Source organism: Brienomyrus brachyistius, chromosome 6 (genome assembly GCF_023856365.1).
Source record: "Brienomyrus brachyistius isolate T26 chromosome 6, BBRACH_0.4, whole genome shotgun sequence".
Lineage (NCBI taxonomy): Eukaryota > Metazoa > Chordata > Actinopteri > Osteoglossiformes > Mormyridae > Brienomyrus > Brienomyrus brachyistius.
Window position 1 is genome coordinate 24,375,761 of NC_064538.1, and position 13,662 is coordinate 24,389,422.

Here is a 13,662-nt window from a genome sequence, read left to right on the forward strand (position 1 = left end):
CCAGAGAAGCCCACATCTCCAGTTCCCAATCCAGAGGAGCCCACATTTCCAGTTCCCATTCCAGAGAAGCCCACATCTCCAGTTCCCAGTCCAGAGGAGCCTGCATCTACAATTTTCAGTTCAGAGAAGCCCACATCTCCAGTTCCCTGTGTAGAGAACCCACATTTCCAGTTCCCGGTCCAGAGAAGCCCACATCTCCATTTCTCAGTCCAAAGAAGTCCACATCTCCAGTTCCCAGTCCAGAGGAGCCCGCGTCTCCAGTTCCCGGTCTAGAAGACCCCAGGTCTCCAATTTTCGGTCCAGAGAAGCCCACATCTCCAATTCCCAGTCCAGAGAAGTCCGCATCTTTAGTTCCCAGTCCAGAGAAGCCCACATCTCTAGTTCCCAGTCCAGAGAAGCCCACATCTCCAGTTCCCAGTCCGGAGAAGCTCACATCTCCAGTTCCCAGTCCAGAGGAGCCTGCGTCTCCAGTTCCTAGTCCAGAAGAGCCCAGGTCTCCAAATCCTGGTCCAGGGGAGCCCACATCTCCGGTTCCCAGTTCAGAGGAGACCGTCAGCACTTGTTTCCCTTGATTTCTCTCCACCAGCAGCCACATCACCAAAATCCCTGTGATAAAAACCTGTTATTTTTACCATGTTGGGACTGAAAAATGTCCCCAAAAAGGAAACTCAATTTTATGAAAATAAATGATTGCAATCAGAAAACTTCAAATACCAATTCTTGTATTTCGTTTGATTACTTATGATTAAGATTAGGGCTGGGTATGGGTTAAGCTTGTCATGGCTTGGATTAGGGTTATACCCATAGAAATGGATGGAGAGTCCCCATAAATACCTAATGTGTGTTTGTGTGTGTGTGTGTGCTATTTTGAAGATATCTTTTTTGTTTTTATAAACCGTGCCAAATGGAACTCAAAGTGTCGAAGCTATTCAACAGCGCCATCTACCTGAGTAACTTATGTTCACTAGATCTACAATATATACAAGTAAGATTGTGGGAGTTCATAGAAGATAACATTTATTCCCACTACGCCTGGGTCTGGCAGAAATTAAATGCAATATCAGACTTTTTTTTCTTTATTCCCCATCTGAAAGTGATTGAAGCTGTACCAAAAATCATTGCGAGGCATGGAGATCTTGGAAAAAAAGCAGAATATTTCTGCTTAAGGTGAAGGCAGGACAATTCCTGTGATGTCACAGGGGGGTGGGAGAGGGCTTGGCCAGCACCTATTATTACCTATCTTTGAAGACAAGGTTAGAATTAGGCAGTGAGTGTTGCTTACAGAAGATATAATCCTTGGATTTCATTCCTAGATTGCAAGCTCCTTTTTATTTACCTCTAGGAATTTCAACAAATGACCATGTAAGTATTTGCATATTTCATAAAATAGAAGCATTTTTTTCTGAACGCTATCTAGAAAATTGTAGCAGTTTCTGCTTCTACTTTACCCTGTACTGGATAAGCAGAATTTGTATCTGCACAATTCTATCCAATTATTTCTTTTATTTAACATTATGTTTGTTGAGGAGGAATTCTAAGTGTGTAGCTGTCATAAATATTATTTAAGTAAAATGTCTGGTTGGGCTATTACCAGGAGAGTGTATTGGTTTCAGCAGTATTTCTCAACCCGGGCCTCGGGGATCACTAGACGGTCCACGTTTTTGTTCCCTCCCAGCTCCCTGCCAGACAGCCCACATTCCGCTCCCTCTCAGCTCCTGCAACTGTCTGGGGGTTCAGGAGGACCTGGCTGGGAAACACTGCACTACAGATCTTTGAAAAAAATCAGGCTTCCTTATAATAGAGGTCTCTGCAGTGTCCATTCCAGTTCCTATAGCTTAACTGACTGAACCTATACTGTATAGCTAGCGCAGGGTATTTTACTAAAATATTTAAGTTACAAAAATTTTATTACCATGCATAATGCATAATTATAAAACAAAGTATTTATTTTATATATATATATATATATATATATATAAAATAAATACTTTGTTCCATTATTTTTTTAGTGATTAATTGTAATTCTTGACACACCCCAACGAAATGGGTTCTCTGCATTTAACTCATATGTGACATAGCAGGGGACAGCTAATTCAGCACCTAGGGAGCAGTGCTTGGGGGTGGTACCTTTGTCAGGGTACTTAAGTGGTGCCTTGCTGGTCAGAGATTTGAACCTGGTTGCTGGTCAGGGATTTGAACCTCTTCCAATTACAAATGTGCTTCCTTAACCATTAAGCTAACACTGCCCACCATAGTAAATGATTATTAAAGGATTGCTTTCTTGACATTTTTGATGTTATTATGCAGCAATGGAAGACTTGGGTTCAAGTGAGGAGTTGAGGAAGATCTCTGCACTGAGAAGGATAGAGAAGGAGATAAAGGAAAACCTGAGTCAGAAACTCGAGGAGCTGAAGGGCATCTGCTTGAGAGAAGCAGTAAGAACCTTCTAAGCACCAGGCTGATCATTGAATTTAAGGAAAACGGGTGATCCAAGGCTGAAGAAGGTATTAGAATGTAACCATTTACTGTTTGTTTTCCAGGAGCTAACTGGCAGGCTACCGAAGGAGTTCCCTTTATCTGCAGGTGAAACGGCCCCTAAGGTCAGGCACAGAGTGGGGGCCATGTTCAAGCTCGATGACATCCCCCTGAATGGGGTATGTATGAAAATACACATATAGGTTTTTTCTCTGTTACTTGTCATTTATTTTTAACATTGGCTTCCTTCTGCAGCATGTACTGGGAGAGCAAGAATTACAGATTGTGTTGATGTGCGACAGTTTGCATCAAACATTCACACTTTACTTACCACTGCATCCTTGGATTTGTGCCATTAAGTCATCATGAAACAGGCCAAACAAGTCAAGGCTCTTAAACAAACAGTGGGTCATTAATGTATAAGGGATAATGTATGTGCAATAATATAATGACAACAACAACAGTAAAGAAACAATAAAGTCTGATCTGAACTGAACAGAGCCAACTAACTTCAGATGCCCTGCAGGACCCTTATTTGAGGAGCTTGGAGATGAGCTATGCTGTACAGCAGAAGATTGTGGAGGCATCTAACAGTCTGGCTGCTGAGGCTAAGCAGCACAAATCAGTGAAGAAGGCGAGAAGGAGAAACTGCCTGAAAGCCGTGCGGAAACTTAATGACATAAAGGAAGAAATGAACCACTACAGTGCTCAAATGAAAAAGATGTCAACACACACTAGTTGCCCAATCACCAATGGTAAATAAAAGCCTGAATCATAAATGATCAGTCTTTAAGATATTCATTTTGTTCCCCTTTCAAAACGCATGTTACATCTTGTGTGTATAACCTTGTATTATTTTAAAAGCCACTGTTACTGTTATTTTCACATGAAAATTAGTCTCTATTTTGTTGTATCTCATATGTGTACAGAAACCACTGTTTATTTTTAGTATTAGCTGACCTCAAATGAAGTTAATCCCTCTCGTAATGACTGGTTGCCTCAGAAAGATAATAAACACATCATGAGTGAGTAAGGACCGGTGTAGCAATAGCGCGTTCTCCTTCCAATCTTCTTTTTAAATAGTGGAACTTCTTATGAAATCAGCAAATTCTAGCTAGTCTTCCTCACTGTCAGTGTCAAATATTTGTGTGACGTGCTTGACAGTATGATATTCTTTTGGGCACAGGAACTTATTGCGAGGGTAGCTTGGTGCAGTGGTCATCCCAGCAATTGGAACAGTCATCTAGTGATCTGCAAAGCGATGTGGCCTCCAGCAGGTATGGTATTATCACTGATCTCATGGATGCTGGTAGATTAAACCTATATGATAAAAAAATGACACTGTAGCTTTAAAATTCCCTTTGAATGTGCTGCAGATGGAGCTGCAGTGACACTCCAGAGGGTACAAATGCAAACCCCGGAAGAATCTTATTGGCCCAGAGTAGCCCTTTCAAAGATCCATCCAGATACCCCAGAGTCACTACCCTGCATGCCCACTGCAGCACCAAGCCAAGGTACCATATTGCAGTGTATATGCTGCTGATTTTTGGTGGTTGGTGTTGAGAAAAAAAGTATAAATTGTATTATTATATTTCTGCACTGAGAAAATAAAGGATAATAATATAGCTAATAAATGTCAATTTTACAGATTTGACAGCGATGATCAACTATTTGTGCAGTTTGATGAACATTCAAAGGCAAAGTCTAATTTCACAGCTGTCTTAACCACCCTGGCCCATACCAGCACTGGCCCTGATGTCCTGGACCACAGTTTGCCGGGTATGAGCCAGCCCAATAATGATTTCAGTCGCCCAGCAAACAGTTCAAATTGTACTCTGGACTCCCACATCTGGAGGCAGCCATATCATAAAAATGGAAGCATCCCTACCAGCTGTAATGATATGTCCAATCTGGTGTGTAACACCTGCTGCCCTGAGTACCAGGTCCTGCCTTGGAGATCTTCCACTGCACATCGCTTCGCTGGGTGCTCCTGCAGTATTCACTCCAGCTCAGATTATGGAACCCGTTGGTCTGCCTATCATCAGGAGGGCTGCCATGTTATTAGGCATGCATGCAGAAATGGACATGGATATGAGGAAACAGAGAGCTTCTCCCAGAACTTCTATACCACACACAGAGTCATTCGGAACTCAGGCCCACAGCCTGGGCAGGTATCTAAGAGCATGGAACGGGCCTGTGTGGCAGAACACCTCCAAGACTGGTATCAGCGCAGTGTGTCACAATGGAACTTGGCCTGCAGTCTGCAGGGTAGGTTTACCTATGAGAGAGGCCCTATGAAGAACTTGGGCTACCACACCGTAACAACTCATCTGAGATACTCAAGGAAGGCTCCTTCCAAAAGCTCAGGTGAGATTCTTATATCCATGAAAGGCACATTTATATAACATGTAAGTGATATATTTACACAAATCTAAATCATCATATAGGTTCTGTTTTGTACTATAATTGTTGTGTTTCACTACTCTCACTATACTGCATCATATTTTTACATCTAATCTCTCTTGTTGTGAAGGTATGAAGCAGCTGCCTGATTCCTGAAAATTGTGATGCCTTCATTTGGAAAATGGTGAGAAACTTGTATCCTGTTACAAGTGACCTGTGTCACCTGCAGTGAGCCATTTGAGTACAGTCCGCTGTGCCATCACCTGAATGATTGCACTGAGAAGTACTTTTTCTTGGACATGGACCCCAGAACAAAGCCGTTTGATTCAGTCCTCCTGGGAAGTAGCCCGACAGGTCTTCTTTTAAGATAGTTACATGAATTTCGTAGTTGAGCACTTTTGGATGGATGAAAATTCTGCAAGGCTGAGACTGTACAGAAATGCAATTGAGAATGTCCTCATTTTACATAGTCGAGGCATGTGTTTGTTTCGGGTCATTTGGCCTGTAAGGCAACAACAGTGCAGTCTTTTTATATATTTCTATCTTCCAGATAATAGTTTACATTTGGTCCATTTCTGGTTCAACCAATTTTTCAAAATTAATAACAAAGAAATACATAAAGCCTGCACTATACCTTAAACTTATAGCATATTAAAATATTTCTGTCTTCTCTTGATTTGAATTGATTTGTTACACACTTCTGATCATACATCCACCTGAACAAAGTGAACCAGTTGTTGAAGGACTCATGACGAGCAGATAGATATCTGCAAATCAAGTGAAACACCTCTAGCAGGTGCGGTCTAACCACAGTCTGACCTTGTAGTATGATCATTCTGTCTGCTGCCTGTATGTGCTCTCGCCCACCATCTTGTGTTCTGTAGGTAATCTGAGACAGAAACAAAAGAGCTACTGTGCACTGTGTTGAGACTTGTAAATCCTGCAGATGACTGAATGATGGTTAATGAATTTTAGAATGCCTTTAGTGTTTTAGACAAGGCTTCTTTTAATAGGAATTCAGACTGTTAGACAAATGATGAAATGAGTCACATACTGTCCTGTCCTGAATATGGTGGCTATGGGAAGAGTGACTAAAGCGTCTCATGATGGTAAATGGTAAAAAAAAACAAAAACAAAAGAAAAGCATCTGGTTAGACCAAACTTGTACAAGCACGACTATGCCAAAGGGCATTGTTTGGCTTGGTGGAAACAGGAATCCGGAGACAAAGCCATTTACACTTTACATGCATGGGTGGTTCTCTTATACTCTCTCATAGATTTCACATCTAATGCCACCTTCAACCCACTTAACCAGATGTTTCATATGGAAGCAACAGATGTCAACTCCTTTACAGATCAGACAATAGACTCTCACTCTATACTGTGTCATTCGTTCCACTGGAGCTACAAGTCATGACTATATTGTTGCGCCACCGCTACTAGCAGGGGGGGACAGCTGCCCCAGTGCCCGCCTGTCCCCCCCCCCAGTGACATCGAGGGCCCCCCTCCAACTAAAAAGGTCTCATTTGTGTGCGAAAACAACTGTGCAGATAAAGGCACTGATGTCATACAGATTGTGTGAATTCCTGACATGCTACTTTTATATCTCTCATTTTTATCTATACAGTCTCATTATGGTGGGAATCAACACACACACACACACACACACACACACACACACACACACACACACACAGGTTTGTCTATCTTTGTGGGGACTCTCCGTTCATTTCCATGAAGAAAACTTTAATCCCAACATGTCGACCCTAACCCCTACCCAGCCCTTAACCATACTGTAAATAACCTTAATCATAAATAACCAAACAATTTATGAGACTTTTAGCATTATTACTTTTTTGATTGCGTTCACAGATATTTATGGGGACCGAAATAATGGTCCCCACAACGTCAAAATAACAGATTTTTATCACATTGTGGGGTACAGTTTGTCCCCACAATGTAATATAAGCCTAATCCACACACACACACATACACACAAATTTGGTACAATATTTAAAACAATTTTGAAATGTAATAGTTTGTTGAGGCAAGTATTTAATAAAAAAAGCATGTTTGTGGAATCTGCTAACTTCTGCAGTGCATGATGGGTACAATATTTAGAGGTTACTTACAGTAATTTTCCTCATCTGCAACTGCTGCAATTGTAACTGGCATAGGCAGGATGTATGTGTGAATTTAGAAGGGGGGGGTCCATTTTTGCCCCAGGGCCCAGTGCATAGTTGTTCTGCCACTGTCCACTGGACGGAATCCTCACTTTTATAAAGAACAATTTGCATTCATATTAAGAACATACAAATTTTGCTAAATGTTACAAATTTGTGAAATGGAAGACTGAATGTTTAAAATTGTTTATGCATTTGTACATGTGTATTACGAGGAAGAAAGCTTTGTCATTGACATACATGTGAAATGCTTCTGTTTTAACAAGAGATGCAAATAAAAGCTAAACGGTGGGCAAACTGGAGCTGTTTATTTTTGCTGATGCTTCTACCTCTTTGGGGAAGGAGGTTCTTCAGTATGGCGGAGTGTATTGTAATTTAACTGAACAGATTTTACATAACCTACCTTTATTCAGAACTGACATTTTTGACTATGTTTAAGCATCGCACACTGATTGATTTCACTTCAGGGGTGATCATACACCTTGTTGCATTTTGTGAATATTGGGGTACTGGTTCCTGGACCCTGTGGATACCAAAATCCTCAGATGCTCAACTCCCTTATATAAAATGATGTAGTATTTGCTTATAACCAATGTACATTCTGCCATACATTTTAAATAATTTCTAAATAATTTATAATACCTAATACAATGGAAATGCTATATGAATACTTATATATACAGTATTGTTCAGGGAATAATAATTAGAAATAAGTAGTCTGTTCATATTCAATACAGACACAACCATCGAGGTATGTATAGAAAATGTAATTATAAATAGAGAAAATACTAATTCATTCTCTCTCCCTCTCACGCACAGACACACTCACCAACACCCAACAAGTCCCTGAAATAGTAACTGTGTGTGGCTCTTAAATTTCCATTGTGAGTAAATTAACTCTGTATTGTCAGACTACGCTTTCAACTTGGTCTGCAGTGCTCTTGTAACATGCATGAAACTTTATCTGACTTTTTAGGGAAGCTGGCCTGGGTAGACCTATTAAACAACAAACGGTAAAATGCCTGGAAAAGTGAGCATGATCTGAATGTGTGTGAAACTTACATAGTATCTCATTTAATATGGGATACCAAAGGGCATACTATGTGCAAGAAGTATACCATGGGAAAATGTCGGCAGATATGAACTTATCTGAGACTTTTTTCTTAAATTTGAGTAAAAGAGGAATGTCAGTCATTTCTTTTACACATTTGCCAATTTCATTCTTGGCCAAAAGCCACTGAAGGTATCAATGCGTTGATTCACTGGTCATCTTACTTTAGGTCTCTTACAACTAGGTTTCTTACTCTTTTATTCTGGCATTTCGTACTGAAGTAGATTTAAGCTTTAATGAATTTGTGCCTTTGTTCCACTTCATGTCTTTGAAATAATTTGAGACATAAAGTGAACATCCATCCATTTTCCAAACCGCTTATCCTACTGGGTCGCGGGGGGTCTGGAGCCTATCCTGGAAGCAATGTGCACGAGGCAGGGAACAACCCAGGATGGGGGGGGCAGCTCATTGCAGGCATTACTATATTATTTGTACAAACTGGTGCATGAAATGGAAAAGGAAAAAAATGAGTGTCAGAAGACAATGGAGGAGAGGCACCAAAACCTCCTGAGCAAAGATTAAAAAAAACCTGTGGGGGTCCAAGATCAACTGGCTGCCCAACCCCCCAGGGCATGCTAACATTATAGAATGCAAGGAATCTGAGCCTGTTTAATAAAACAAGGAGTAACCTGTGACCATGACCAGAATCTATCAATGAGCAAGTTATCCAAGCAGGGCAGTGTAAGCTGGCAGATCGTATTCTTGTCACACTTCCATGTCACTGAACCAGCACTCCAGCTCAGACGGTACCCAAACTGGGCACCATGAGGACAGGTAGGGAGGAAAATAAAGGACATTGGGGGTGAGAACATGCCTAGATGCATTGATAGACAAACACGGTAGGCCATACGGGCACATACAGCAGCACTAGCAGCCATGGTTACAGTGGTGTGGATGAACCAAGCTAAATTAATAGGTCTTTAATAGGGATTTAAATGGTGAGAACAGTTCGGCATCCCAAATCTAAACAGGCAGACTTCTTCACAATATAGGGGCCCTATAGCTAAAGCCTTCAGCGCCAGCTGCTATGTCATGTATGCATGTAGGATAAGGAGACTTGAATTCTGTGACTTGAACGTACAATGTGCCTTGTAAACATGAATCAGTTCAGATGTTTGATCTTTAAGTGCCTTACATGTAAGGAGAAGAACTTTGAAATCAGTTCTGAACCTAATTTGGGGCCAGTGCAGGGGACTAAGAGCAGGGGTTATGTGTTTAGAATTATTTAAAGCAGTTGTAGTAACAAATAAAACCTAGTAACAAAACTGTATATAAAGAATATTGGTCATCTCTTCTAAATACACCATAGATAATAAAGAAATTTAACAGATCTCAGTATTTTAATTCTGTCACTACAATCTGCACACATACAGACCTGTACTCATGTCTGTTTAATGACGTTACATTAATTTCTATGGGCAAAACCCTAATCCCAAAAATCTTAAAATCTTAAAATCTTAACAACCTTAACCCCTACCCAGCCCTAACCTTAACCATACGTAACCCAAGAAAATACAAGTCTTTTGGTATTTTTAGTTCTTTAATTGGAATTGATATTTAGAAAACATGTATTTCCCCTTGTGGGGACCGAAAAAATGGTCCCCACAACGTTAAAATAGGTTTTGGTCTCCACAATATAAAGTGACCCACACTCACACACACACACACACACACACACACACACACACACAATTCCTTTTGACTACCAGCAGTCATCTAGGTTTTCTCTTGTGATGTCTGATACCCCCGAATGACATACGGTATTTCGACGACTCACAGTGGTGTTAGCATACTGACCATCTGACCTTCAAACGTTGACTGCAACCAACTCGTCATGCTCTTTTAATGAAAGACATACATTGAGAATAATTTCTTCTTTTTCATTTTGCCTTCTTTTTTCATTATTTTACAAAGCAAACGCTTTCAGTTACTATGAATCAGTTTCTAATACAGTCACCCACCAACGGATTGTTTTCAGTCTACTCTGAAAATAGTGTAGATTAAGTTATTTGCTTTTTTCCATCCCCCAGTTTAACAACCACTGTTTTGAAGCTCTCTCTGAAGGATATTCTCACTGGTGTCACTGAACTCTGGACAGGTGGTTCCATATGTTCTGGATTGTGAATATGCCACCTGTTTATGTCAGTCAAGTCTCTCTCTCTCTCTCTTTCTCAAGTTAGTGGCCATGCAGAAATATCAGGGGTACTTATCCAGCTGACTCAAGCTGCTGAAAAAAGAATATGTTAGCATCTTTCCTTCTTGCACCATAAATATCTTCCCCTCCAGCGACTGTGGCTTAATTTTAGGACTGCATGTAGAGTAGACCAGCTATTCTCCTGACCGGTGTGGAAGCCTGCCCTATCCTGGCTTGAACACTGATCAAAAGTGCGTGGTTTTATTATTGTTCCTTTTATTTTATTATTATTTAATCAAACTTAGAAGTTAGTGGGAAAATGTCTAGCCACAGTGACCAGGAGTCCTATACAGATGATATCGACGAGGATGAGATCTTAGCCAACCTCTCTCCGGAGGAGCTAAAACAGCTCCAGAATGAGATGGACGTTATTGCACCGGACGAAATGGTACCAGTAGGGCAGCGACAAAAAGACCAGACTGAGAAGCTTCCAACGGGGTCTTTCGACCACAGGTCTCTGGTGGACTACCTCTACTGGGAGAAGGAGTCAAAGCGCATGCTGGAAGAGGAGAGAGTCCCTGTCACTCTGCTTCCCAGTGAGGTGAGAGTCCTGTGTTGCTTTTTAACTAGCCTCTCGTAGTCTTTCAATCATCATTGTGCAAACATGTTTATTACGCATGATCAGAATCTACTGGCCTGAGATGTATGCCCATTAATTGCCCTAAAATATTCAAGTATTATGCTTCCAATGGCACTAATCATTGAAACCGTAATACAGCTTTTTTTTTAATTCATTCACGAATTCATTCTTGTTCACAAAGATTTAGTCATGTATGAATAACATGACTTCATGATATTGTGGTTCAAATTTGCAATCATAATATCTGTATTTCTCTGCAATGCCGTATACATTTATTCAAGTTTAAAAATTTGTTTCTGTGTTAGAAAACTATAGCAGAATGCACTGAGGATGATGACCAGAAGGAATATGATGCGAATGAGGAATATGTGCGTGAAACAGCAGAAGAGAAAACTGAAGAACTAGAGAAAAGGCAAGATGAGCTAACAAAACGGGATGACAACAATTCCCCAGAATTGCCACCAAAGAGTGAAGAAAACCTGTCTTCTGACACAGACATCCTACTTCCACCTTCAGAGGTTGCAGATGCACAGGGAAATGAGGATGAGATCTCAGGACCAAAGGGGAGTGATTCAGAACAACCCAGTGACCCCCAGCCGTGTCTCCTTCAAACAGACCCAATATCTACGGCTACCGATGCAGCTGCTGAAGAACCAAAACCAGATGATCCTAAAGTAAAGGAAGAGAAGAAAATATCCAAACTAAATATTCCAAATAAACTTGCTCTGGGAGGCAACTTCATCAAACTGACAGCAAGGCCTTCTGGAAATGAAACTAACCTAGAAAGCACCCTGGACAAAATCCGCAAGAATGACCCTGACATCAAAGAAGTCAACCTGAACAACATTGAAAACATTCCCAAAGATATGCTCGGGGACTACGTCAATGCCCTGAAGAAGAACAAACATGTGACGACCTTCAGTATTGCCAACACCGGTGTTGATGAGAGCATTGCCTACCTGTTGGCTAATATGCTGCGGGAAAACCGAAGCATTACCACACTGAACATTGAGTCCAATTTCATAACGGGAAAGGGCATCATTGCTATCATGCGTTGCCTGCAGTTCAATGAGACACTGACCGAGCTACGCTTCCACAACCAGCGCCACATGCTGGGACACCATGCTGAGATGGAGGTGTCCCGCTTGTTGAAGGCTAACCACACCCTGCTGAAGTTGGGGTACCACTTTGAGCTGCCAGGGCCTCGCATGGTAGTGACAAACCTGCTGACGAGAAACCTCGATCGCCAGCGGCAGAAAAGGCAGGAGGAGCAGAGACTGCAACAAGTGAAGGAGCAGAGGCAGCTTATGGAGATGTACGAGAACTCCCTCAACTTGCCACCGGGCCTGTTGGAGATGCTGGGAGGCTGTTTACCCCCTATGGAACTTGGACCCTTACCTCCACAGGAGGAAACCCCAAATCGGCCTGTGGTGGCTGCCCCACAGGGTCAATGCCAACAGAAGTCTCACCAGTCTTCAAGTCCCAATTCCAGCAATCCTCTGAAGGACGTGCAGCTTAAAAAGACCCCCAAACGACGAGACCCCCTACTAGAGCTCAACTTCAGAGAAGAGAGAAGGGATGAACGACCAAATGTCCAGCTTCGGAAGACACCGCGGCATAAGGACGCGAGTGATGAAGCTGATGGGGATGAGAGAGCCAACCTTAAAGATGTGATAAAGACTCTGAAACCTGTCTCACGTCGACGACAGCCTCCCAAGGTCGAGCTGACCCCCCGCGATCTACTCCTGACTGAAATACGGCAGAGCAACGTAGCCTATCTCAAATCGGTGAGTAGTACTGACAGTAAAAACATTAGCAATGTATTAGCAAAAGGGAAATTGCCAATTCAAATGGTGAAGAAATTAATTCAAACTGTATTACGCATCAAATGCACATGCACGTCATCTTGTTTTATTAAAACCAGCAGGATTAGAGTTTATTTGCAAAAAAATTGAAAATTTAACAGCAGTTGCTGGTTAAAGTATAGCAGTCATAACACCCAGGTGACATTGGAGTCTATTTTCAGTACTTTCTATGTCAGTCGCTAGAGTGAATTATGCATTTGGAAGTGACTATTGCTGTCATTTTAATTTTTGACCTTTGCTTTAATCCTTTTGGCCTGTCTCTTCATGGATATTTCCCCTTCGGGTGGTGAAGCATTCTTTTTTTTTGTTTTATAGGTGCCCCTCCCCAAAGTACTTGAATCAAGTGAAACCAGCCTTTTCTGAAGGACGTATACACAGAACATATGTATGCGGGACAAGCAGCTGCTGAGGAGCCTCTGTGTGTGCATGAACACCACAGTCACCTCTGGAAAACTTGCAGGTTTCTCAGCACATGAAAGCCATTCAAGAGTGTACGGCTGGCAGATCACACGCTGAAAATGTTTTAAATTGCAGGACAAAACTCAAAGAATTTCCACGCCGACCTGTGTGTGTGTGTGTGTAGAGTTGGCATGTTCTCCACATGCTTTCATAGGGTTTGTCCTGTAGCCCTAAACAGGCAGTTAGGCATCTTTAGATTGCCCATAATGTGTGAGAGTGTGTGCTGCGATGGGGGGGGGGCATCATGTCCCGGGGGTTTCCTGCCTTGTGGCCTGCAAAAGACTCTAAGGCCACCGAACTTTATTCTGGATACATGGGTATGGAGGATGAATGTAAGAAATGCTTTGTTAAATTATATGAGAATCAATCCATCAATGTCTCTTTAAAGCTGT

At 41.6% G+C, this 13,662-nt stretch overlaps 2 protein-coding genes across 2 annotated transcripts; both read left to right on the forward strand.

Annotated features, from left to right (window-relative positions):
• Positions 1 to 1,253: 1,253 nt before the first annotated feature.
• Positions 1,254 to 7,346, forward strand: LOC125745435 (FERM domain-containing protein 4B-like). The gene is made up of 8 exons (XM_049018333.1): positions 1,254 to 1,362; positions 2,308 to 2,435; positions 2,541 to 2,654; positions 3,002 to 3,230; positions 3,662 to 3,752; positions 3,852 to 3,989; positions 4,124 to 4,842; positions 5,009 to 7,346. The coding sequence occupies exons 2-8, from the start codon at positions 2,310 to 2,312 to the stop codon at positions 5,032 to 5,034; spliced, it is 1,443 nt and encodes a 480-aa protein (XP_048874290.1). The 5' UTR covers positions 1,254 to 1,362; positions 2,308 to 2,309; the 3' UTR covers positions 5,035 to 7,346.
• A 3,067-nt stretch (positions 7,347 to 10,413) lies between these two features.
• lmod3 (leiomodin 3 (fetal)) lies at positions 10,414 to 13,641 on the forward strand. The gene is made up of 3 exons (XM_049018328.1): positions 10,414 to 10,907; positions 11,252 to 12,733; positions 13,127 to 13,641. The coding sequence occupies exons 1-3, from the start codon at positions 10,626 to 10,628 to the stop codon at positions 13,172 to 13,174; spliced, it is 1,812 nt and encodes a 603-aa protein (XP_048874285.1). The 5' UTR covers positions 10,414 to 10,625; the 3' UTR covers positions 13,175 to 13,641.
• Positions 13,642 to 13,662: the final 21 nt, after the last annotated feature.

What these genes read in the sequence shown, in the direction of transcription:
- LOC125745435 (XM_049018333.1), top strand. Translation starts at nt 2,310, where the DNA reads ATGGAAGACTTGGGTTCAAGTGAGGAGTTGAGGAAGATCTCTGCACTG. An exon ending in GCATCTGCTTGAGAGAAGCA is followed by an intron (nt 2,436 to 2,540) that starts GTAAGAACCTTC and finishes TTTGTTTTCCAG; the next exon opens with GAGCTAACTGGCAGGCTACC. An exon ending in ATGACATCCCCCTGAATGGG is followed by an intron (nt 2,655 to 3,001) that starts GTATGTATGAAA and finishes GATGCCCTGCAG; the next exon opens with GACCCTTATTTGAGGAGCTT.
- lmod3 (XM_049018328.1), top strand. Translation starts at nt 10,626, where the DNA reads ATGTCTAGCCACAGTGACCAGGAGTCCTATACAGATGATATCGACGAG. An exon ending in TCACTCTGCTTCCCAGTGAG is followed by an intron (nt 10,908 to 11,251) that starts GTGAGAGTCCTG and finishes TTTCTGTGTTAG; the next exon opens with AAAACTATAGCAGAATGCAC. An exon ending in ACGTAGCCTATCTCAAATCG is followed by an intron (nt 12,734 to 13,126) that starts GTGAGTAGTACT and finishes TTTGTTTTATAG; the next exon opens with GTGCCCCTCCCCAAAGTACT.